The 25,973-nt window shown below is 39.6% G+C and overlaps 1 protein-coding gene across 16 annotated transcripts in view; it reads right to left on the bottom strand.

Annotated features, from left to right (window-relative positions):
- LOC124178172 (Down syndrome cell adhesion molecule-like protein Dscam2) overlaps positions 1–25,973 on the bottom strand; it is a 70,180-nt gene that overhangs the window by 27,143 nt on the left and 17,064 nt on the right. For 3 of the 16 annotated variants that reach the window (XM_046561367.1, XM_046561372.1, XM_046561377.1), the window contains exons 3-9: positions 20,612–20,793; positions 20,330–20,468; positions 17,889–18,050; positions 12,234–12,383; positions 10,074–10,197; positions 428–864; positions 50–306 (exon numbers count right to left, since the gene is read on the bottom strand). In XM_046561367.1, the coding sequence (XP_046417323.1) occupies positions 50–306; positions 428–864; positions 10,074–10,197; positions 12,234–12,383; positions 17,889–18,050; positions 20,330–20,468; positions 20,612–20,793 (1,451 nt within the window). Of the gene's footprint in view, positions 1–49; positions 307–427; positions 865–2,337; positions 2,465–2,579; positions 2,628–2,665; positions 2,796–3,815; positions 3,899–5,435; positions 5,560–6,955; positions 7,080–7,745; positions 7,873–9,084; positions 9,209–10,073; positions 10,198–12,233; positions 12,384–14,002; positions 14,165–14,261; positions 14,427–15,198; positions 15,361–15,495; positions 15,664–15,907; positions 16,070–16,312; positions 16,475–17,888; positions 18,051–20,329; positions 20,469–20,611; positions 20,794–25,973 lie in introns of those variants that run through there. The other 13 variants (XM_046561375.1, XM_046561376.1, XM_046561363.1 and 10 more) reach the window with 12 other exon arrangements.

Genomic DNA, 25,973 nt, shown 5'->3' with positions numbered 1-25,973 from the left:
TAAAAATATATATATATATGTATTTGAAATTTCTGTACAACTGCAATACCTTAGAAGCAGCGATACACTTGTACATTCCTCCATCGTTCGTATGAATGCTCGAAATATTCAGCTGTGAGAAGACATCTCCATTAACAGTGACGTATTGTCCAACTTGGAGTCTGTCAGTGTTGGATAATCGTTTTCCGTCAAGTTCCCATGTAATTTCTGGTGTGGGATTACCACTAGCAACACATTTCAAAAAGACGCTGGGTCCAGGCTGTAGAGTTTCTTCAGGAAAGGTTTGTCGAATTTGTGGTGGTTCAACTGGACAAGAAAGTGAAGAGAGTTATCTTTACTGATGTAATAACGGTTAAATGATTTTTTTCATTTGATTTCACATTTATCAGTTAATTTCATAGGAAATGTGATCAGACTTTATACTTACAGCGACCTCCAAGTTTCAATTCAGCGGTGGCCTGAGCACTTTCCTGGTCATTTCTAACAAAACATTGGTACATTCCTTTGTCCTCTTTCTTTACTGCGTCAATTGTGAGAATGGATTCTTCAAATTGAAGTGGTTTTCCATCTTTCAGCCAAGAGATAGTTTTGATTGGATTTCCCTCAAAGTTACATACAAATTTAGCTGGTCTTCCAAAATCAATAGTTTGCGTTCGAGGTTCAATTTCAGCTGCCAAAGGGGCAGTTACAGTAAGGACAGTTTCAACACTCTCTCCTCCAACAGAGTTGTTCACGACGCATAGATATTTTCCAGAGTCATCAACACGAGCTTCGCGAATTATCAAAGTACCGCTTACTTGGCGAACACGTTCGTTCAACTGAACTGGATGCCTGCGGCTGGTTCCATCAATAAATTTGTACCATCTGAAACAAAATTCAAATTTAGATACCACAGTCTACCGATTTGGCAGTTGCCTGCCTTCAAATTTAAGATGACTAAAATACGCTGACTGAAGCGGGGATTCAAGGTTTACAACGGGTATTGGGCGTCTCGGCACTTTGAATCACTTTTTTCTGGTACTCGATCACTGTTTCCTTCAGTGTTTAACTCGATGAAATATGAGTGAAAATGATTTATCTTGATAATAGATTGAGCTCAAATTACTATCAGAACAACAAATTTACAATATCAAAAATTTTCAGCTTAAATCAATATGCTATCTCTAACGGTGACAGAATATAAATGATTAGGATGAATATTATTGTACTAAATATATCCTCATATGCAAAATATCCTTATAAATTAACTGCAAAGAAGCACGGTATTATAGGAAGGGGCAGGAGAACAGAGCAACTGATTTGGAAAATTGGTGATGTTCGGATGATTGGAAGTAAGTGGTGATGATAAATTTTGTGGTGAGCGGGGCGGCGGTGCACTAGACATACTAAATTTAATCCGATAACGAGGCAGGCGAGATGCTGGATACAATGTGTGAGATTGATGGTTGAAATACAAAGATATGGATTGGGCACTGAGGACTGACGACTGACGACGACGGGACTTACCAGCCAGTCTTTGGGACTGTGTAGGTAGGTAGCCCACCTGAAGCCGAACCCAGAGAAGGCCTGGGCGTCGCAGAGCAGACCCCTCATCAACCCCACTTCAGGCCTTATTCAAGCGATCACCGCTCACTTTGAGAACGACGTGTCCAGTCGGGTCTGAAACCAACACGCCTGATTGGCCCCGAGAGGATCTAAGGAAGTTTTCTTGTCAAGGAACTTCTTAGAGGAAAATTCTTTAATGCTTCTCGAGGAAAGTAAAAAACTAAATCTGGTGCCGCCGCCCACGCGGGGTAGAGGGTAAGGGTAAGTCTAAAGAGAAAATAGGAAAACCAGGAAAAAGGAGCTAGTGTACCTAGTTATAGGGGCAGGAAACCCCTGAGCCGCGCATGCCAGCGCCAGAGACTCGCCCTCTACCCCACGGTACTTAAGACCGTCTCCGGTCGCTTTTGGGGCGGTGCGACCTGATGGTTCTGAAAGGATAATTTATCTAAATTTATAGTGTGAGCTATGAACCAACCTTTTTTGTTACTGATCCATCAGTCCGTGATATACGACACCAGCCAAATGCCCAAAGTAATTTTAATTTTCAAAAAATATTACCTACCTTTAGCGTCGGATGACGAATGCAGAACGATTCATTGCATACAAAACAATAAACTTTAATTCATTCCTGATTCTATCAGTCTCTATTAACGCCCAAGTTAAGCAAGATCGAGTTTCCAGTTAGGAGAAAAGTATGGAAAGCAACATGCCCACCTTGGTTTGGACAAAATTACTGGTTTTCAAGATTTCCATAAGAGAATTTATGTGGAAAATTGAAAGAATAATTTATACCTCGTTACAGGAACAGGGAATCCTTGAAGAGCACAACCTAATGCCACAGTTTGTTTCATTGATGCGGAAAGTAATTCTCTTTCGAATTTCTTTCCTGGAGATTTCGGAACAACATTAGATGTTGGTTCTGAAAAGTGAATAAGAAATTTTCAACGTCTACCTTGTTATGGGAACAGGGAACCCCTGAAGAGCACATCCTAATGCCCCTGTTTTATTTATGAAGACTGTAACTAATTTTCCACCTTCGTAACGTTCACCAGCTACGCGTGGAGCAACATTGCTCGTTGGTTCTGTAAAGGAGATGAAAAGAAAAATAAGAAGGCGGTACCTTGTTATAGGGACAGGAAACGCCTGTACAGCACAGCTCAAGGCAGCAACATTCCTTAATAAAACATTCGCTAGCTCTCCACCTTCGTATTTTTTACCAGCGATTTGAGGAGCAATGTTGCTTGTAGGCTCTGTAAGATAGTTTTTCAATCTTACAAGATGAAAGATAGGGATACTAGTTCAAGAATACCACTGAAGCACTGCCACCGAATCTTTTCTAAAATTATGCATGAGATTTTACACAAATCTTTTCACTACCTGAATATGGGAGCTGGGAATCCTTGTGCGGGACAGAGTAACCCAGTTGTTTGCTTTGCTTTTATCAATTTCCTCATACCGTTATAGTCTTTGTCGCGTACATTTGGAGGCACACTGGCCTCAGGCTCTGTAATTTTGCAATTACGAAAAATGCTTAAGCTCGATCCTAGACAAAGTGTCTAAATGCTGGAGACTGGGTATCTCGGTTACACAGTGGAGAAATTTGGGAAAAAGTAATTACCTTATTTTTGCTGGATATCGGTATCGCAAAACTAGCATATTTGTAATTATTCAGAGTGAACAGTCGATACTACTAATGGTTTTTGTTATAAGCTCTAGAACTTAATGCCTCACCTAAACAATGGTGGTGGACTAGACTGTGCCTCGCAAAGTAGTGAAACAGATTCGGTTTGACATTTAGTCATTCCATCAAACTTGGATCTACGTGGCAAACGTGGAGGGCTACTTCCCACCGGCTCTAGAAACAAGAATGCCAATATTTATGATAAAAGTGAATTTTCAATACCTGAACAAAGGTGGCGGACTAGACTGTGCGTCGCACAGCAATGTCAGGGATGTTGCTACATGCCCAAAAATAGCATCTAACCTTGATCGAGGTGGAAGACGAGGTGGGCTACTTCCGACAGGCTCTATAATGTGAGAAGTTATCAACATAAGACGTTGAACCAAAACTGCAGATGCAACAAAGAACAGACACTTTTCCTTGGAAACTGAAGGAGCCTATTCGAAAATAATTTCCACTACGTATTCAGAAAAATTAAAAAACCCATTTGATGACACTGAAACGACAAATTTCTCGGACAGTATCGTATGAGGTCCACCAACAAACTTTCAATACCAATCAATGTATAAAAAACAAATTCGAGTCCTACCTAAAAATTGGAAGCGGATTTCCCTGAGCCTCGCATAGCATTGTGATGGCTTGCCCGATACCACTCATCTGCACGCTATACTTTGCCGTTGGTGGTACTCTAGGTGCTGCACCATTTACGGGTTCTACGAACAATTTTATGATTTGTTTACAGCTGTCGAACTGACCTAAACATGGGAGGAGGTAACGCCTGGGCATCGCAAAGTAAGCTAAGATCCGTACCACCCGCCACGTCAAAGGAATCAGACTTTGCCGACTTGGGAAATTTGGGAGACACTCGTCCTGCTGGGTCTGAGATGGTATTAGAAAAATGTTAAATTTACAACTTTTAATACATAATGTTACCTGAATACTGGGATCTTGGCAATAGTACAATAATTTGACCCTTAATCGTAGGAAATTTGGAATCAATTAATTTTATATTCAACTGAAAGAACGTTTCATTTACCTAGAAATTGGAACAGGTGATCCCTGTGCGGAGCATAACAGACTAATTGGTAACCCTGCTTCGCGCAAATATGTACTACTCTTTGCGTCACTTTCAAAAGATGGTGCTTTTGACCCCATAGGTTCTGAAGAGAATAGAAATTCAAATTTTCATACAATCCAGTGGAATATATTAAAAGCGAGCCAATGATTTAATCGAACTTGTACTTCAATTGCCATTCATTGTAGTATTACGTGAAATGTACTATATGATATAACAATACTTATCGCATTACCTGAGGAATTTGATTCTGAAAAGTGAAAAACTGCCCTCGATAAAACCCTAAAGGCTACAATTAACATGCGAGAATAATAAAATTCTAATAGTTACCTAAAGAGCGGTACTGGAAACCCTTGAGCAGAGCATAGCAAAGTAAGGATTCCCCCGACGGGGCGAAAAAACGAGTTGACTCGATTATCAGTTGAAAATTTAGGAGCTTTTACTCCCATCGGTTCTAGATAGCGATATTTGAAAATTAATTTACAATAACTCTTCAGTTAGAGAGAAGAGAGGAACGGTAAACTTGGACCGATACAGTTGGATGTAAATAATTTTTAATACCAAAAATATGAAAGCAAGTAAAAGTGAGGTAAAATAATTAAGACAATGCTGGTTCTACCTGAATGCTGGAACTGGATGTCCTTGAGCTTGGCAAGGAATTTCAGAAATTTTCGTTGCTTGAGTCTTTAACCAACGTTTGGCGTCACCAATAATAGCCGGTGCCTTACTACCAACTGGTTCTTGTTTGAAAGAAGAAAAGAAGAAGTGGAATCATTGGCAATGAAGTAAGAAAGAAATATTACCTAAATGTTGGGACAGGATGACTCTGCCCCTGGCAGAGAATTACAATATTTGTTGCAGCCCGCCTCTCCATCAGACTCCCTTTTTCTCCCAAAATCGACGGAGCTTTACTCCCTACTGGTTCTATTGATATAATTAACAACTCGTCAAACAGAATATAAGAAATTACCTAAACATGGGGACAGGGTGCCCTTGAGCCGGACACAACATCACAACGCTAAACTTTACTCTCTTCTCCAACCATCCACCTTTCAAATCACCGGTCAATGCTGGTGCCTTGCTTCCAACAGGTTCTATTTTAAGGACAGTATGTTATATCAAATTCCAAATTACCTATACGTTGGAACAGGGAACCCTTGGGCAGGACAAAGTACCGTCAGATCTTGACCGGTAAGTCTTTCGTACCAAGCTTTCTTTGCATCGTTAGAAAACTTTGGCGCTTTGGACCCGACTGGCTCTGGTTCGAGGTTTTCAATATAAATTTATAATTATTAATCATTGTAAATGCTGCACACACCTGAATGTTGGGACAGGCACACCTTGTGCCGGACAAAACAGAGCAAACTCTTGTTTGGACTTTTGTTCAAACCAAGATAGTTTGTTACTGCTCGAAAACTTTGGAGCCTTACTGCCAACTGGTTCTGTTTTAAAACAGTAATTTGGAATTAGCTGTCTATTCAGTTATTTTTACATGGAAACACATCTACCTATCCCAACGATGCAGAAATAATTATTCATTATCCAGTCTGCACTAGTATTAGATACCAAGACAACAAGATGAAAGTATACTGGGAACGTAAAAAAGAAATAACTCTACTCAACGACAAAACACACAATACCTAGTAACTGGAACAGGATGACCCTGAGCGTTACAAGGAAGACTTATTCCTAAACCAGCCCTTCGAACCAACAAGGACAACTTGACATCCCCCGAAAACGCAGGTGCTTTGCTGCCGACTGGTTCTAAGTGAAGAAAGGTCTTATGTAATTCCCAAGATGTATAAGTTTACCTAGTTTTTGGGACAGGGCTTCCCTGTGCAGTACAAAACAACGCAACGCCTTGTCCGGTGTGTCTTCGAATTGTTCTACTCAAATCATCGGAGGATAATTTGGGAGATTTTGCACCGATGGGTTCTGAAAATATTTTAGACTGAAGTATTTATGTTACCTTGTCTTTGGGACAGGGTGCCCTTGAGCGTTGCACGTTAGTGCGATATTCGTATCTTTACGCCTCACAAATGCACTAAGCGAATCGTCTGTAGAGAAGGTTGGAGATTTTTGTCCAACAGGTTCTACAGAAAGTGAAAAAGAGAAACTTGACCAAACGTTGTAAGAAAAATTAAACCATTTTTGTTTCACCTGTAGGATCGGCTAGGGTACCCCGACATTCTATATCAAAATAATCCCTGATAATCTAAATTTCAGTACAGTTTAGTACCTAATGATAAGATAAATTTACCTAGTAGATGGAGGAGGGTGACCTTGTGCATTACACATTATAGAGACGCTTAAGCCTTTGTAACGGTTAAAAGCCCTTGATGTATCATCAGATGAAAATTTTGGTGATTTTAAGCCGACTGGTTCTAAAAATATAATAAGATAAAACAACAAATCGAGTAAAAACCCGAAGGTTAGGACAGGAAACCCCAGTTTTTTGGGCAAAAAATCAATGCTTTAGGCTATGCTTTACTTCTACCGAAATGACAATTTTCGTAGAATTTGAGCAAAGTATTCCTAGTACAATAGTGAAAATTGTCCCAGTAGAGAAGTTTACTTACCATTTGATTGTATGGAATGGATAGCGGCGAACTGTTAAGACTAATAATATTTTGATAATTAAAATACCGTCTCACCTCGAAATAGGAACGGGATATCCCTGAGCAGGGCACAACAAAGCTGCTGAATTTTTCAACATGACTTCAGCCCATTCAACTTTGTTAATGGTCGGGAATTTTGGTTTTGCGCTCGAAGTGGGTTCTAATGAAAATACAAATACTTAGTCGGTATAAGTATGCAATGACGGAGAAATCACTAACCGTGTGACAGGGACAGGGAAACCTTGAGCAGAACATATCAAAGATACTGCGGCAGAGTGCATTGTAGGCGTCACATTCGAAAATCAATCGACTGATTGCTAAGACTAGCTAATGGGTGTAACATTTAATCAACGAAAGGAGTCGTCTCACCTTGAAATAGGAACAGGGTATCCCTGAGCAGAGCACAACAAGGCTGCTGATTTATTTAATACGACTTCAGCCCACTCAACTTTGTCGATAGTTGGAAATTTCGGTTTTGCACTTGAGGTAGGTTCTAACAAAAGTATAAATACTTAGTCGACGTAAGTGTGCAGCAATGGAAAAATTACTAACCGTGTAATGGGGACAGGGAAACCTTGAGCAGGACATATCAAAGATACAGCGGTAGAGTGTATCGTAGGCTTCACAACTTTTATATCTGAATTTGTAAATTTTGGTTTCGTACTGGATACGGGTTCTGGGAAAGAGGATATGAAACATCAAGTTTTTAAATGAGTTCACGACATAATATTTGGCATAAAATTTTTGAAAAATCAACATAAAAACGGGAATTTATATTCACACTTTGAATCGTCAAGTATATATTTTTTTTTTCTTTTTAATGTACCTAAATGCTGGGACAGGAAATCCTTGAGCGGGGCAAAGTAACGTTGCTGGCTTCTCTTTACTAACAATCACTTCCAAAGTCTTTACAGCTACCCCAGCAAACTTCGGCTTAGAACTTGATACTGGCTCTATACGAGGAACGAAGAAATGTCTATAAATTTCTGTTGGCCAAAAAAATGTTGAATGCTGGAATCTAGGTAACCCTTTCGCCAAGCAAATAAATCAATCTTTGAATCGAAATATTTTCATTTTTCAATAAACAAAAGATCATATCCGGTACAGTGTTGAATTACCAAACACAAATATTATGTGTTACAAATATTACATGTTTATAATTGTACCTGAACATTGGTACAGGATATGCTTGAGCAGGACAAAGGAGCGTAATATGATTTCGTTCAGGGACACTTGGTTCCAATGCCTTGACAGCTACGGTTGTGAACTTCGGCTTGGAACTTGAAACTGGCTCTACCAAAAAATATCATAACATGAACGGATGGCTGGAATATTTACCTCATTGCAGGGACAGGGAATCCTTGTACAGGACAGAGCAAGGTCACGGCTCCCTTAGACGATATACTAGGATTTATAGCCTTTACATCTAGCGCTGTTAATTTTGGTTTTGTACTCGACACTGGCTCTATATTAGATTGAAATAAAAACCTTAATACCGTCATAATGTTTAAACAAATTGATTTACAACCAACTGATTCAAACTCACTTAAAAACTGGGACAGGATGGGCCTGTGCCGGACAGACCAGCGGAACACCTTGGCCTTTCTGAATTTCAAACGTGCGACTCTTGTCGATGGTTGAAAATTTTGGTTTAGCAAAACCGACGGGTTCTAAAAATTAAACTGAATACTAACGTTTGCTGAATAGTTTCAGTGCTAGTCTGCTGGGACAGGAAACGTCTGAGGTGTAGCGAAGAAAAAGTTGCAAAAATTTTACTTTATCTAACTTATTTAGCAAAAAGGCAAATGAAATAGTGACCATACCTAAACATGGGAACTGGAAACGCTTGTGCTGGACACAACAAAGTAAAGTTTGATCCTTGTATAGCTCTCAAGCCGATGTCATTTACAGATGGAAACTGTGGCTTAGAACTTGTCACTGGCTCTATAAAGTTAGGGAACAAATCATATTCAATTCAGTTACCTTCCATCGTTAACTGTTGTAGTCACACAGACTATTGAAAGTCAAAAAGTATTTGACAACACTTAAGTGCTACAAAATTTCCGAGTACTATTAATTACCTACACCCTTGACTATGTTATAATTCCGATTCTTGACACAGAATTTATTTTACTCTAAGGAATAAAAATCAGTAACTTTCCTACCTATATGATGGAACTGGGAACCCTTGGGCAGGACATAGTAGTGTTGTTTGTTTATTTAAACTGACAGTAAATCTCTGAAGATCACTTGTACCGGATAATTTTGGCCGAGAACTAGAGACTGGTTCTGAGAATAATAAGTAGATCTTTTTCTTTTAGTACGAATTTACCTGTACGATGGAACGGGGAACCCTTGGGCAGGACATAATAGAGTCATCGCGCCACCAAGCAAGACCTTGAAAGTCTGAGAATCAGCCAACGATGGAAATTTCGGGCGAGAGCTTGCGACTGGCTCTATATGCAAAAAGTACATTCGATAACAGCGACGTAAAGTCACTCAGGCAACATTGATGTATACCTACACTCAGCTGACAGGTGTCAACAATAAAATAAATATTCCAAATAAATGTAATCACCTGAACGATGGAACAGGGAATCCCTGAGCCGGACAAGTAATTGTCAACGAACCAATGATGGGTACAATGTATCCCCTCGTATGTTCCGTGGTGGAAAATTTTGGACGAGAGCTAGCGACTGGTTCTGAATATAGAAGTGGTACGTTGTTCGATATTTGACATACCAGTTATAATTTACCATAATTGACGAATAACAGTGAATGGCAATTGAGAGTTAATACAAGAAAGAGAAAAATCACCTGTAATTTGGAACGGGAAACCCCTGCGCAGGACATAACAAGGTCATTGGTCTCTTGAGGAAAACTGTATAAGTTCTTGAATTTTCCATCATTGGAAATTTCGGCCTGGCGCTCGACACTGGCTCTACATGAGGAAATAACGATGTTTTGAAAGGATCCTACCTATGCATAGGAACGGGAAACCCCTGCGCCGGACACAGCAGCGTTAAAGCACCTCCGATTATCGAGGTGAAACCACGGGAGTTGTCCATTGTCGGAAATTTGGGCCTGGCACTACCTACTGGCTCTGTGGTTTACGGAATTGAAATTGAACCTTTAGTTTCAAGCTTCGACTTACTTGTACATTGGAACAGGGAACCCTTGAGCGGGACACATCAACGTTACAGAACCACCGTTCATTGTTCTGAAGCTTCTAGAGTCGTCGACGGTCGGAAACTTTGGTCTAACACTGCCGACGGGTTCTGTATTATAAAATATACTATTTCTTATTCTCATTCTACCTGCGCACTGGAACAGGAAACCCCTGAGCAGGGCATAACAAAGTAATCGATCCTCCGATAATTGATTTAAATCCACGAACATCGTCCATTGTCGGAAACTTTGGTCTAGCACTTCCCACTGGTTCTATAAAAACGAAATATATTTTCCAAAGTGAATGCTACAGTACCCAAATACGCGATGGTTCGAAAGTCGGAAAGAAGGTCCGTCTCTCATTGACGTATCAGCGAGAAGTTGTACCGAAATACGTATTAAACACTCGTATACCGAGTGATCGAAAGGAATAAAGAAAAGATACCTAGCTGTTAGCAAATTGAGTAAACATGAAAAATATGCGTACACAAAGTTTTACAGAAGCCAGGAAATTGGATCTCCTACCTATATGATGGAACCGGGAACCCCTGTGCAGGACAGAGGAGCGGTAGACTCCAGCCGAAATGGGTGGAAAGTCCGTTCAAGTTGTCCAAACTTGGAAATTTAGGTCTCGCACTTCCCATAGGTTCTGCGTATTGACAAAAGAAAAGAAAAGAAAAAAAAAATGTCTCGAGCTTGCTTAGGCCCCCTGCTAGGCCAACCTTAATACTACGTATTAACTTGCGGCTAAATCCTTGCTCTTTTACTAGCTTATTTAAGAAACTTACCTTTCATTTGTAAGAAGAACAATAGCGAAGTGACAATAATTTGGTGAATTTGAGAGCGGGAATTCATGGGATCGAGGGCGGACGGTGGCGCGTGCCCGCAGGGGTACCCTGTCCCAGCATTCAGGCGATCAACGAGCTTGGTCTTTGCTTTATTAATCTCGTTATTACATTATGTACCGAAGTATGTTCGACCTCGTTATGCGAGACCGATGAGGCGTGACGAGTGCTTGACGACTCACATTCATCTCGGATCACAGCTGTGTCGATTATCAGCGCAATTGCGGATGTTTAATTTTTCGCGATACTTTAGCGTAACTCGAGGTTTTTGCTTTAAAAAATTAAACCTTGTTTTACACGATTACTGATCGGGAAGTAGGCATAAATTAACAATTTTATGCATGAGACCAAGCACGCTGGCATAAATAGACATAGCATGCCGTTACAAAATTTGCTGAACCAATTCTCTGCTACGCTGAATCCAAATATACAATTCAATAAATGTTATCCGGATTTCATAGGCTTATTCAATTTGTGCGTGTAGCTAACACGCGTAGTTTATTATATATGCCAATTGTATACAGATAATTAAATTGAAAATCAGAGAATTGATTGCATACAGTAAGAGAACTGAAATGTAGGTGTGCAAGTTCGATTCTATGACGAAATTACTGAATATTGAAATTCAGGTTCATAAAATGTTGCATGAAATTTGTTATGTAGGCAGATTTGATAAACAAATTAGAACAACTCTCTGATGCGATATGAATCGAGTTTCAATCTTACAAATTCGCTAGTTTTACCATAACAAGTAATAGTAGAGAAAAAATTGTAAACTCATTTTAGTACTGCGATCATTTTATGAGGTACCTGTGAATATGCTATCAGTTTGCATTTCTTATGTTTTAATTTATTGTTTTACCAACGAAATTTAAGATCTGAGGAGGAAGTAACTTTTATTATTACCGTCTACAAGCCAGCCCAATATCTTGCACACTTACATTTTTTGTATAAAATCTTGACTCTCCTGGTTTACTATTTGAAATCCGTTATGATTGCAAGATAACGTTTGACATATAAGCTTGAAGTTTATTGCTTCCAACTATTAATCGATAAAGTAAAATTACACGAATTCTGAACGAAAAATATTTTACGAAAAAAGTCTGGCGTTTCACAAAAATATTTTTGTACCCACTGAATTAAAAATCATATTTCAAAATTATCGTGATATTTAATTTTCCGGAAATATATGCCGAACTTGAAAATTCTGTAAAAATATTTCAATGCTTCGAGAACCGATGTACCAGGATTGTCATGAGATTTAGATTTGAATGTATGAAATGAAGAGGGGAAAAACTTACCAGTAATGACCAAACGTCCTTTGGTAGCCGAAAGTCTAGTTTCGCCGGTCAATCTATGCTTTGTTCTGCATTGGTAAGTTTTGTAACCATCTTCTGGCCCGACATCTTTGATATGTAATTCTCCCGAGGGTAACACCAGGTATTTTCCATCTGTTGTCAATAAGATATGGAGATTAATATAAACAAATCAAGTTTCTAGATTTATTCCTAGTTCTATTACGTATTCCTAATTCATCACAATCACCATTGCTACGATAAGAAAAAAACTACGCGATAAAGTTCTTTCACGAAATCATGTAACGTGGAACAATTACGAAGATGAATTATCTTGCCAATAATTAATTCACCTATTTCCTCACTAACGAGCTAATGAAATCGGTGATAAGTATAGAATGCAATACGTAATAGAACTCTAACCAGCATGCATAGCTAAAAACCCTACGTCCACTCAAATATCGGACCCTAACTTAAATTCAAAACCGCTCAGAGAAGAGCTGAACATTGTTTAAATATTCGATTGACAACTAAGGATTTTTTTTCCAAGTATTAGAGTAATTAGTTAAAATTGACAAGAATTAAGTAATTGATTTTCAGAAATTTCCAATTAGTCGATCGACCACGATACGAGGAAAGAAAAGAAGCTGATTAATACGATTATTCTCAACAGGTGTATAAAGAACGAAAGTTTGATATACGTATGCATACAATCGTACGAAATTCGAATGTCGTCCACAATGGTGCACATCCGGTATCACCGCGCACAAAGACTTCGTGACCAATAATGCATCTAGCGTTATAATTCGCATATAATGCGGGACCGTTTCGCATTCGTAAAACACGTCCGCGTTCTAAATACAAAAGAATTTTTTCTCCCCTCGTAACAGGCGACCCCAAGTGCTCTTTCAAGCCTTTGACATTTACTAGCTAACTAAGCTACTTCGCTCGCTACAACTACTGTAACAATTGCTACATGACAAGTACAGGAATAAGGGTCCAGGCTTTAGGACAGGTCTGAGGTACCGAGGAAAGGGTCTGGGGGCAGCGCGAGCAGCGGCGGTCAACGTCATATAAATCAATTCAAACAGAACACGTCTAACATTAATGTAAATCGATTTTTTTTTTTAAATTTTTTATCTTTTTTACGGCTTTACATTCAAAGCTCATTGTCAGTATATCATATGTTAAATTTCTTTTCGTTAGCAAAGACAGCAGACAATGGGCTCGATTCTTATAGACTCAAGATCAATGTTTGTTTCATATTGCAATGGATCAATTTATTCCAGAACTTCAACAAGATTACCCCTTTCAAATGTCACTTGTTACAGTTGCAGAGGTATAACGTGGATACTATTATACATGTTACCAAAATTATGCGAAAACCAAGTATTATCACTTTTACTACGCAACGGAAGACACCAAATCCGCTATTCAACCGGCACGGATTTATATGTATACAGGCAGAAAATTACACGCAAATACGTACATTATTAAAGGTAATAGATAACTATGAGCGGATTTATCGTACATGGCGGACGTACTGACATTAACTAGCACGGATTCACTCGATTGTTAATTTAGATTCCAAGATTTATAGTAGACATAACGTTTACAAGAGAACAGTGCTGTTCTATAACTGTGTACAGTAGTAGTAATTCCCTTTTTCAATTTTTTAAGTGATTGGCGAACTTTTGAGCTTGACGATATGGAAAAAAAAATTCGCTAAACCAATTAACAATATTGAGATGAGGAAAAATGATTTATGTATGTACCATAATCTGGCCTAGCGTATATGTTAGTAGATTCATCTTGTACCCAAGAGTCGACCTCGACGAATTCAGCAACAAAGCTTGGAATATGGCACTTGAGAATAGCCGCATTCCCCCGAAGGACATGTTCGTCCATCACATTCACTGCGTACCGCTGCCCGACCACTGCAACCAGACACGATTTCCGGTTCATAGATTAACTACGTGGAAACGATTTTTGAGAGGACTTGAAGAAAAAAACAAAAATTCTGCACTCTTGTACCGTCGGATTCTTTCTCGGCAACGTAACTTCCGCCATTCGAATCAATCCAACCAACAACGTCAACGTGATCGCCCACAAACGAGGGAATCTGACATTTGAATATAGCTGCGTTTCCACGGATAGCAAACACGTCGTAAACTTGTGCTTCGAAATACTGAGATACCACTGCAAACGACACAACATGTTTTTCCTTTTAAACAATTTACTCTTCGTCATTAGTGACTTTTTTCAATAATTGGACGATAAAATTCAGTTACACCACATGGCTATGACTGTTTTTACACTCGCTACAAATGCACGCGTCCATCGCTGTGCTCTGACCCCAGATCCGTTCAATTAGGTGTTAGTATAAGAGATGTCTGGTAGTTGTGTAGAATACGGAACAGTACCGTGATACTGTTCAAACGACACATAAAAGTGAGAGAAAAAGATATCAGTGCTAAGCATCGTGAATGTACGGTCAGGTTTTTGTCACGTGGTGTACAAGAGTTACGTTGGAATAGCTTTTTGATAATACAGTAGCGTGGAACACAGTGTAAGGTATCATGATTTCCCAGTTATACCCATTTTGTCGGTATTGTCTGGAGTGTAACTTGACCCATCGTCTGCCTTCCATTCGATAACGTCTACAAACTCGGCCACAAAGCTTGGCACAATGCACTTCAGAGTCGCCGTATTTCCTCGCAGGACAAACTCGTCCGTGATTCTTGTTTCATAAAATTGATGAACCACTGCAACGCGCAAACCCCAATATTTCAGGTTACTTTTAAAACGTGCATAAAATTGATTTTCACAAGGCAGCATCTGCGAGGTTGCGGGTAGAAAGAAATCGTTGATGGGAATTTCTCTTATGATGTCATTTATCAGGACGGCTGTTGGGGAATTTAATCCGTTATCAAATCTACGAAATATCGTCTCTCAAAGTCCCATAGTGTACCATATTCCGTGCCAGTTGTATAGATGCTCCCATCGTCGGCCGTCCATTGATCCACAAAAAGAAACTCGGAAACAAAACTGGGAATTTTGCATTTCATAATAGCACTGTTCCCACGTATTACATACTCGTTTTCAGCCTCTGTGACGTAGTACTGCGACACAACTGCCCCCGCAAACATAACATTAGTTAACGAAATTCGTACAAAGATTTATTAGCGAGGAATTCACATGACGGACATTTACAGGATATCAGCAGTTGGATCAATAACGAATTTCTAAATTCTCTTTATACGTATACCCCGCTCTGGAACAGGACCAGGAAGATAAGTTTCTCCGTCCTCGCGAATCCAGGCCTCGACGGTAACAAATTCTGCTATATAACTTGGAATGCTACATTTCAAAATTGCACTGTTTCCTCGGATCACGTATTCCGTCATTATTTCAGGCTGATAGAGTTGAGTGACCACTAAAAAGCGATTTGGAACCAAAAAAAAAAAGAAAGAAACAGAGAAAAGACCCATTATTCACAAAGTATTATTGCTCTCGAATTACGTTGAATACCACGTCGCACAAGGGCGTATTAATAAAATATCTTCGGAAGATTAGCACGTCGAATATCAATTGCAAAATAAATTTAGCCGCTACTCGCGTTCACCAGGAAAATTGGATACCTTAATTTGACTCAAAGTGTTTTTTTCCAATATGAATACCAGTGTCGTTAGACGGTCTATAGCTTGAGCCGTCGCTCCCTTGCCAAGACTCGACGGAGACAAATTCAGCGACGAAACTGGGAATGGTGCATTTGACAATCGCAGCATTACCGCGAATCACATACTCCGAAACGACCTCAGCCTCGTAGTACTGGGTGACGACTAAACAGTGCGGTGAAAATAGTATCAACATGACGATGATGCATCAACGATTCGCTTTTGCGATGTTTAATCTGCCTAATGATACATTATTTTTTTTTTTTTATTATTTTCTCTTTTTTCATACACAGTTACACGACGCAAAGTGAAACGCCGACGCCGCTGCTTGCTACTAAAGTGGAACGACAAATGATTCAGTAATATTTTGTTTTCACATAGTAGACTTTGAAAATGTCATGGTTCTACCGTTATTTTCTTCAGGGCCAAAATCATTGCCTTGGTCATCTTGCCATCCGACGACCTGAACGAACTCCGCCACAAAACTTGGGATACTACATTTTAGAATAGCCGCGTTTCCTCGAATAACGTACTCGTTATTTACCTCGGATTGATAGTACTGATGAACGACTACAAATGGAATTGAAGTAATTTTATATCAACTGACCGTGTAACAACGCGGGATTCAAGTACTTGGGTATATGAGGAGACATCTATCTTTCAATGAAAGTTTGTATCTATGTCCTGCGCAATCTCGAGTCGCAGTTTAGGGTGCAAAACGATTCAGCTGAATAAAAGATGCAGCTGAAGTATGACCGCCAAGTCAATATATCGTCGTACAAATCCAATTCGGCGAATGGTGTTCAATATTTATAAGGCAATAGACGTTGGACCGTCTTCCTTTAGTACACTTCAACAACGAAGCAGGGTCTTATCGAATCGACTAGTTAGACGACATTTGGCCAGGAGTTTCATTCAAGTCACGTGATTCGTCTGAATCTACCATTTCGACAGTGAGAACATATTATGTTTTCATGTAAAAATGACCGGTGAAATACAGAGAAAAATATTCGACGACGTTGACAGCAGCATATCGCGTAGGTACGCTAACAAATTTAATTCCGTCACGGGCAGTCGGATGTATTTAGTTTAAAAAATCATTCGGCGGTTCCACGATATGCCCTTCAAATTTCCGCCAATTTTCTACAGTGGGTAATTTGTCTGGCGACAACATGCAAGTATTGTTAATACGGTAATCGCAATGTTTATCTTCCGACCAATGCCTGCGCGCATACAGTGCCACAAATTGCTGCTCTAGGGCTAAAACGCGGCACGTATGTACGTACATGTGTACAAGTGGGAGCACCGCTGGCAATATTCGCCAATTATTAGCGAGCGTAGATAACGAGTTAAAAACGAATTGGACTAGATACGTTAAGTCCTGGACCAATCACGGTGCTTGGTAGTTAACTATGTATATTCGTGTGCCCCCATGTACGTACGCATAGGTACAACGTCATATATAAATATGTATATGTATGTACGCGCGTGTGTTTGCGAAGGGTAAACGCAAGTGTGTGATTGAAAAATCGATCCGCCATATCGTCGTTTTTATCACTGAGAGATTCTCGCTTCTGCGGTAAATTTGTAAAACGAAAATCGTCCACCAGGCGTGTAAAATTTGATTATCACAGAGGTCTAGCAGGTGGATAAGTCTCCCCCATACATGAGAGCACTTCGCGTATAACGTTTGCGTTTTAGCGTTAAAAGACACCCTCAAAGAATCGGCACCCTAGTAATCCCCCCGTGGTTTACAAAGGGCCCTCAACAACCGAGCCTTTATTTTCCCCTAAAAACAGCCCGAAATAACCGAGCAACGAACCCTATTCTTCTCAACTCGAAACACGAGGCGTTATGGGTTATAGTATGCTGGAATTTGCGAGCGCGATCTGCCCGTGACCGAGAATTATGATTTTTCGAGTGTATTCAAGGCGATGGGTTTTTATTCTCTGACATGTAACGTAATATCCGTTTGACATTCTACCGTAATCATCCCCTGCTACGAATTCCTCGTTCTGGTCAGTGTGCCAAGAGACAACTTTAACAAAGTCACCGACGAACGATGGGACGACGCATTTCATTATCGCGCTGTTACCTCTGATGGCATATTCCTTGTTCACGTCGACGTCGTAATACTGCGCCACCACTGTCATTAGTGGGAATAAAAATAAATAAAAATATTAAAAAATATACCGCTGCAGACACGTAATAATCAATTCTTCGACACGTCGATCGAACGATAAATTTTTATCGATCGTTCGCGTGGCGAAACTTTGAATGACACCCGGTCGTTGATAAGCTGAAAGAAATTTCAGAAATTCATTACGCTGTCACGAACCGCACATTCCCCGATACCCAGAAAACTGTTTAAATACAAGCCATCCCTAAGAAGATTATTTTTGCGGTGGAAAAAAGAAAACATCACAAGATAGACATATTGTTAACAATATGTAAATTAATTCATGGCACTATCTTAATATCTGCAGACTTCCGCATTCCATTAAGAAATATACTACAATCAAGACAAACCAAGTAGGAATTTTATGAAATATCGAATTTCTAGTTTCGTACCGTGCTCCGAATTCCAACTCCTTGAAAATATTATAATTTCGTTGTTTATATTTTTTATTGAACACATGATGTTCCGTTAATTATTTTGAATGCATATGTGTGCGTCTACGCCTTGAGGAAATAATGACTCGCGAAGTTTAGCACTGACAATAAATGTAAATTCGCATAAATAGATGATCAGCCTTTGCTACGAAGTGCGAATCATTCGTAAAAATAGCAAATATATAAACGAAAGGATTTTTTTTTTTTTTTTTTTACAGTAAAGCGTATTCCCGTATCTCATTATCTGCGGACGATTAACGGTAACTTGTTTCATTTTTATTTCGCATTTTTGCATCCCGAATGCTTTAGTGCCGATGCTCGAAATGTTGGAACGTTTGAGTCTCGGTTTCACTTCACCAGACCGTAATACGTTTATTAACCCCTTAAATGGCAGAGCGGCAAACTTTATACATATACGTACTTATTACGCTCCGTCTGAACGGAAGTCGGCGAGTTATTAGATCAACTCGTATATGTAATTTAGGGTTGGAGAATGTGCGGTTTCAGGCTGAAAACACATGGAAATTTACGGATCAAATAACAGTGTGACATACAGATGCACGATATATGGGCTGCGGTCAATAGCATGTAATATCGCATACGTATTGTGTAGATATTATATATACTCGAAGTAAACGTCGCTGCTTCCTTTCTGAAAGTTCCTGAAATATTAGAAATAAATACGAGACAAGATTGAAAACTCCTCGAGTGAAACGAAATGATCGTAAATTTCCTGTATTATCTAGGTTCGTTGACACGATTTCTCTCTTGTCAATCTAGGGAATCTGATTATCTGTTTTAAGTTTTGTGCATAAAAACGAATCTTTATACAAAACTCTGTCATATATGCGACAGCTTAATACAGTATATAACACGAATGAAAAAAGCACCTCCATTGACTATATTGGTTTTATCCATGGAGCAGAAAAGCAAAAGTTCGTTTTCAGGGTGGCCACAAATTATTGGGAAAAAAATTCCATGACTTTTCCAGGACTTAAAGCCTAGTTTTCCCTGACATTTTCCCAGTTCTAGTATTCGATTCAAATTCAAATGAGATTGAAGAAAAATGTAATGTAGAAAAAAGTCAGTCTGAGCCAATTTCTTTTCTCAACGACAAAAAAGTAAACTTGTTACCTAAGAAAATCATTTTCAATTCCCATGGTAGAAAATTCATGTTTCCAGTTCATTCCATGACAAAATTAAAAATCCCCTGACATTTCCAGGTTTTCCATGTGTGTGGCCACCCTGGTTTTCGGTCGCAAATAATATTCAGTTACGGAATCCGTTTGCAGTTACATGATTTCAACACGCAACGAGTAGTGACAATAACTCGGAGATCAAGGATCGCAGTTGACATCTGCGAAGATAGTTTAAATAAAGCAAATACCAGAAGACTGAAGGCATTCGTACGCGGCAGGCGTCATGTGGCCAATTTACAACTATAATCAAGATTTTAAACAATGACCCTAAATACTCAATCTTCAGTATTTAAGTCATTTGTACACGAAACATGGATAAACGGATATTTTACGATCATCTTTTTTCATCGTCCGCATCCAGCGATTATTCCAAAAACTTTGTACATAATCAAGCAAATGAAGATTGTTAGTAATTTCACCCGAAATGTAAGAAAAAGTATATACGTCTGATATAGTTATCCATAACGATTCTCAAGAATATTCCTCCGAACGTATCTTGATTTTCTGTAAAAACTCATTGAGCAACAAATACTTGAAAGTGTGTCAGCTCGCTGGATACGCTATCTGGAATAAATGCAGCACAGGGTGTAAAAATGAAATTAACGAAACTTACCGGCCCTGACATTAACGTCGCGACTGTGAACCGATCCTGCCGGAGATCGAGCAAGGCAACTGTAAACCTGAGCGTGTACTTCTTGACGATAATCTTCGGCTCTGAACGGCGGAAAGACCAAATTTCCATTGGGAAGTACCTGAAAATTAATGCGGAATCAAACCAGTTTTATTCTCGTCGCAAAACGCGCGCATTAATCTATATATACGTACGTTTAAATATACCAATATGTATAATATTGATTAAACATTGATGCTAAATGTGTTATGATATAACACTCACTTGTCTAAGTCCAGGGACATCGCCGACAGCTGTTCCATCAGAAGTTCGTACCCAAATAATATCCGGTTGGGGGTTTCCTCTAGCCTGACATTCGACCACAGCTCCAGTGCCGTTGGAAAAGTCAATTCGGTTCGGTGGTTCCTTGATAAAAACCGGCCCCATAGATTCGTCATCAGCGAATACTGAAGCAGAGAAAAATAATATCCGGTTTAATCAACGCAGCAAATAAGTTGTATCAAAATTTCAAGAAGATTAAAACCGGCATCTCTCGCACGAATCGGTGGACGAAAGAAATGGAGGTAAAGAAATAAAAAAAAAAAAAAAACAACATAGAAGAGAAATATAATCAGCTGTTTTCACTCTTAGTTTCGAAGCGAATAAATTGACTCGCAACACGCTCGCCTTGGCAAAACCTCAAGTCCGCAATCAAGCGGTTGTCCAGCTTAAAGCGACAATCAGGACATTCCTTTGTGCAAACGATGAGCGTCTGTCTACAGAACGTGCAGAAACCGGACACTGCTAAAACAAGTCTCGGATTATAGTTTATAGCCTGGTGGGTGATAGACGTATACCTATAAGGACGACACGTGACTCTGCTCCAGAAATATCAAGCTTATCGTTTCGCATACCTGACACGTAATTACACGCCTCGAATGAGCCGAAGAAGCGATGGAATCGAGGCAGAGAAGAAGGAACGACATAAGAGGGAAAAGAAAATGACAAAACTATCCGCAGGCGTTTTATCCGCGTACGCAAGATCAAATTGGAAGAAGCGCGGCAGTGATCTCTGCATAAAAAAAGAGTACAACTTTGCGGATATATTGGATTTAACAGACAGAGTCTCTCGATAGGTACTCGGCGCAGATGCCAGCGAGGCGCATCTATCGATTCGACTCCGCAACGTCTACGGGTCGTTGCGACAAGAATTGGGGAAAGTAAAAATAAGTTTCTGTAAAATCAACAAGGGGAGTGGTTACGAAGCTTTCGTTGGTTAAGAGTCTCTCAAAAATTTCACACACCCTTGTATACTCGTTACACCATGTCGCAAATCATGAAGGATCACGTTCACGGGCCTCTTCGCAGCAGCATCTGGCCACCACGTGCCTGTTTTTCTCTCACCCTGACATACGTGCACGAAGTGTAGATACACTTTTGCTACGAGTAATGGTCAAGTGAGAACTACGTACGAAAAGCTTTCTCTCCTCAACCCCCGATGTTTTCCGAAACCATTAATTGCGAGTGAAGAAAAACTTATCGTTAGGGATGCTTGCGTCGACAGACGTTATTTCTATACCATTCAAGGACTATTTTCGTCCTTTACACAAGGATCCATTAGCGGGCACATCGTCGATGATGATACTGCGATGGGACACTATTTCATCAATGTCGCGTGTCAATTTCTCTGAAGACACTCCCAGATTCTTGAAAAGAGGAATATGGAACCCGTTTCACCAAGTATCAAACTTTTGAGTGAATCGAAGAAAATATACCTCACCGATCCACTCCGCAACTAAAGGCTGCCAGCCTGAATTCGCGACGATGCTGCAGAATCTCAATTAAGCATAGAAACCGGTTCAGCAATGTGGAGCGAGCGAGGAACACGCGAGAGGGCGTTTGAAAATCGTAGGAATTTTCAAACTAGAGTAAGAACTACGTGACCCCGTTCTGCGAAAAAGTACTCAGAGCACCACGTACCAGAAGCGATTAAATTATTCATTTTTTCGTGTTTCTATTTTCTCATTAGCGAAATGTCTGCACCGAATGCGGTTTACTCGTGACATAGCTGCACGTCTAATCTGCGCTCTGCATGCAGTAATTATAAGTATTGAGTGTATCTCTCGCCGGGTTAATTCTTAATTTACGTAACCTGATTTTCCCTTACTCAATTTAACAGCGTTAATTGTGTACACCTGATTGCTTGACCTGAAAAAACTAATTCCGATTGATTCGGGGCTCGGAAATTACCAGCGTTGATTATTGTTGGGATAAAAAAAAAAGTTTCCTCGTCCAGTCGCACCGTGCCATGGACAGTTGGACACGTATCGATAGGCTGATATGTACAACGTCTCGTCCGACGGAAGTCAATATTAATTTGACACCTGCGGGATGCATTTCCTGCTTCTGTATACGGTGTCACATACGACGAATGCGGATGCACGCCAACCTGTCGGTCGGTTGTTGCTAATAAACAAACGTGTGGCCATGTAGCAGCACTCTGCACGCGATCGGACTCGACTGGAGAACCTTAAGTAAAGAAACCGGCTGTTTTCCCGTTGTCTGTCTCTTCGTTTTAACCACGAGAAACGGGTTAGTGTAGCCAGATTTTCTACACGGAGCTATTAGTAACTAGACTTGTCCTTTTTTCGTCTTCGGGGTGTTTTTTTTTTTTTTTCTCTCTTCAATCCTAAATCTGGTTTAGCTAGCCAGCAGCCGCGACGTTACAGTTCGCTGCTGAAAACGGTGTTTTAAAAACATTTTTAAAATAAAATCCGTGATCGAAAAGTGTAGATAAAATTTAGGGTAGTGGTTTATATCGACTCTGAGTGCTTTCAACTTTACCTGCAGCTTACTTATTGTAAGATGATACTCAAGTGTTACTATGTATCAGCTTACACTGCACGTTTGCCGTTCGTACAACTCATTGTTAGCTTTGGAAAATACCCGTCGAACAGGTCGATATTCTTCGCAAACAAACACGCTCGCGTCGGAATTAAAGCATAACTTTAACTACTCAGAAATCGCGAGGCGAGAATGCTCAGCGCATTTATAAATGCCGCGAGGTTCATTGTACTTTTATTATCACCGTGAAAGGGTCGAATCTATATCTTATCCGTAACGCCTTTATGTTCTAACGTGTTTCCACGCGATCGTAGTAACCACCAGTAATTCGATTAGTTTCGTTCAAATTTCGTTCCTTCGAGCATATAAAATGAAATTACTCATTTTCCCATACATACTTCCTCAATTACAATGGGTAGTAATTAATCATTGGGTTAGACCCAATGGTAGAAATATTCAGGCTTAAGTCCAATAAGGCTCGGAAGAGTCCAGCTGCAGTTCAACTACGGTACTAATTAAACATCGTGATCTTGCACTTGAATTAGAACCATTCTATGACGTCATCGTATTACTACTCGTTATTCCTTTTCAGAGTAAAATTTCACCGTATGATCAAGCCAGAATCACAGAGCGGTTCCGTTCTTATATTGTTTTCATATATTTATGCAAAGTTTAACACAGGAGAAAATTTCTCGACGCGGAATTGCATAAATAAAATATAATCCAATACCGCCCATAAACAGAGGTGTCAAATACCGTTGAAGTATTTAGCTTCGTAAGTTAATTACGCATTTTTAACATCGTTTGCATTTCGTATGACGTGCTATATTTTTTTTTTCAAATGGCACACCAAAACGTGTACCGCAAAATATGCGACAGGAATTTTCGTTATAGATGTTACAATAATGGCTTAGAATTCAACCCGTTTCCGGTTCGCTTTTAGCTCTGCAGTTTATTTTCTCCTTCTTTGCTTCTGATTTTCGATTTCCTCTACTTTTGTTTCTCAAGAGGTATAACTTGCATAATCGACTGTTATTAATGATAGTACTGTTAGTGCTGATTTATGCGCGAGTGTTTTCTTGCACTTTGCTTTCTACACTCGAACGAATGAACTATGCAACCGTTTGAAACGATGTCTTTTAAACTTTTTTTTTTCTTCGTTTTTTTCTTCATCTCGACCGACTAGAAAATTTTTGCACCCATTACGTCATATCATCCGAAGATTCTTTTCACTGGCCGGATGGAGGACAAAGCTTTCAACTTTATCAGCAAGCGTTAACGATACTCTTTGGGCGAGTACAAACGAAATATTCACAGTTGTAGAGGAAACGATACGGATACCATTTAAGATTTTATCTCCTTTCCGTTCTACATCTTGTTTCATATCTATTTCACGATTTCCTCTCGTTGCGGCAACTCTTCTCTTTCTCTGCAGTGTAAATCTCAAAGTGACAACGAGACAAAAGCTTTTTATCTTTCAGTGAGGCAATTACATATATACATATATACATATATACATATATACGTCCTCTTCGTTGTAACATTTAAGTACCGCCGCCAACTTACGCGGTGAATTTCGATTCTTCATTTTGCTCCTTCTGTGCTCTTCTATACGCCTCGTTATATGCAATCGCTGCTCGGTTGTTAAAAACTTATCGCGTGAGTTGGAAGATGTTTTTTAAGCCGAACAAGCTAGGATTAGATTAAAATCGAAGGCCGGAAACTTGGAAAAACGTCGCAAGGGATCTTCTTTATGGTTTTGTCCAAGATTCTGTACAACACACGAATACCCAGGACGACAAGAACACATTTGTCGAAGATATTATGGGTATTTTTATCACCTTACATTATGTATCGTTCCACGGCTAGCTACGCAGAAAAGGGACACTCCAGCTATCGAGAAAATACACACATTTTTTCCCCATCAAATTTCTATTTTTACCATCATATTGCGGTCGGCGTTGTTGATTCCCGTTTTTTCTTTCATTTTTATTTTCAAGTGAATCTTTGTTAACAACGCAGACTACATTTGTACCGTCGATGTATAACACACTGTCCATAAGACCCCCATTAATTCTGAGTAAATAAATCGTCGGGTCTATTAATACATCGCACCATTACTTTATACATACCAGATAGCTGCACGCTTTTATATATTTCAAGACAAGCGCTGAAAGTATACAGTATATATAAATATATAAACTGGATGCAATAGGATACGTATTCGTCCACGAGGGGTTAAATTCGTGCTCATTTTTTATTTTTTTTTTTGTCTAATACCGAAATATAAATTGGTATTTTTTTATATTTTACAACAATACCTCATTTTCTAGGTTTCAAACTTAAACTCGCCTGCAGACGCGACAGATTAAGAAAATCGATTCTAGTCACACGTCTTTTCCACGTGATAAGAAATAATCGCCTGAAATTTTACCCCTTTTGATATTCAGGGACTAAACAATAGCGTGTCTAAAACGCGCGGAGAGCAAACCTTGGATATATAACGATGTCGAATTAGGTCACTTGTACTTTCAAAGGGCCGTTCAGAGCTTTAATAAACGCGCTTACGCTCATGCAATGATGAAAGGCACGGAAGTAACCGGTTGTTGGAATACGTTTACCATTACTCCGGTAAAATAACGCGAATTCCTCGGCAGTCTGGTGTAATTTCATGTGGTGTAATTAGCACGTGGGAGACGGTACAGTTCGTATGACAAAGTGCCCAACTTATTTATAACTATTAAAACGTCGTAGAATTTCCGTAGAGCGCAAACCCTTTTGCGTGGGTGGAAAACAGTGGTAA

This window comes from Neodiprion fabricii, chromosome 3, assembly GCF_021155785.1.
Source record: "Neodiprion fabricii isolate iyNeoFabr1 chromosome 3, iyNeoFabr1.1, whole genome shotgun sequence".
NCBI classification, from domain to species: Eukaryota; Metazoa; Arthropoda; class Insecta; order Hymenoptera; family Diprionidae; genus Neodiprion; species Neodiprion fabricii.
Note: the sequence above shows the minus strand (reverse complement) of the source record. Positions and strands in the feature narration are given on the sequence as shown.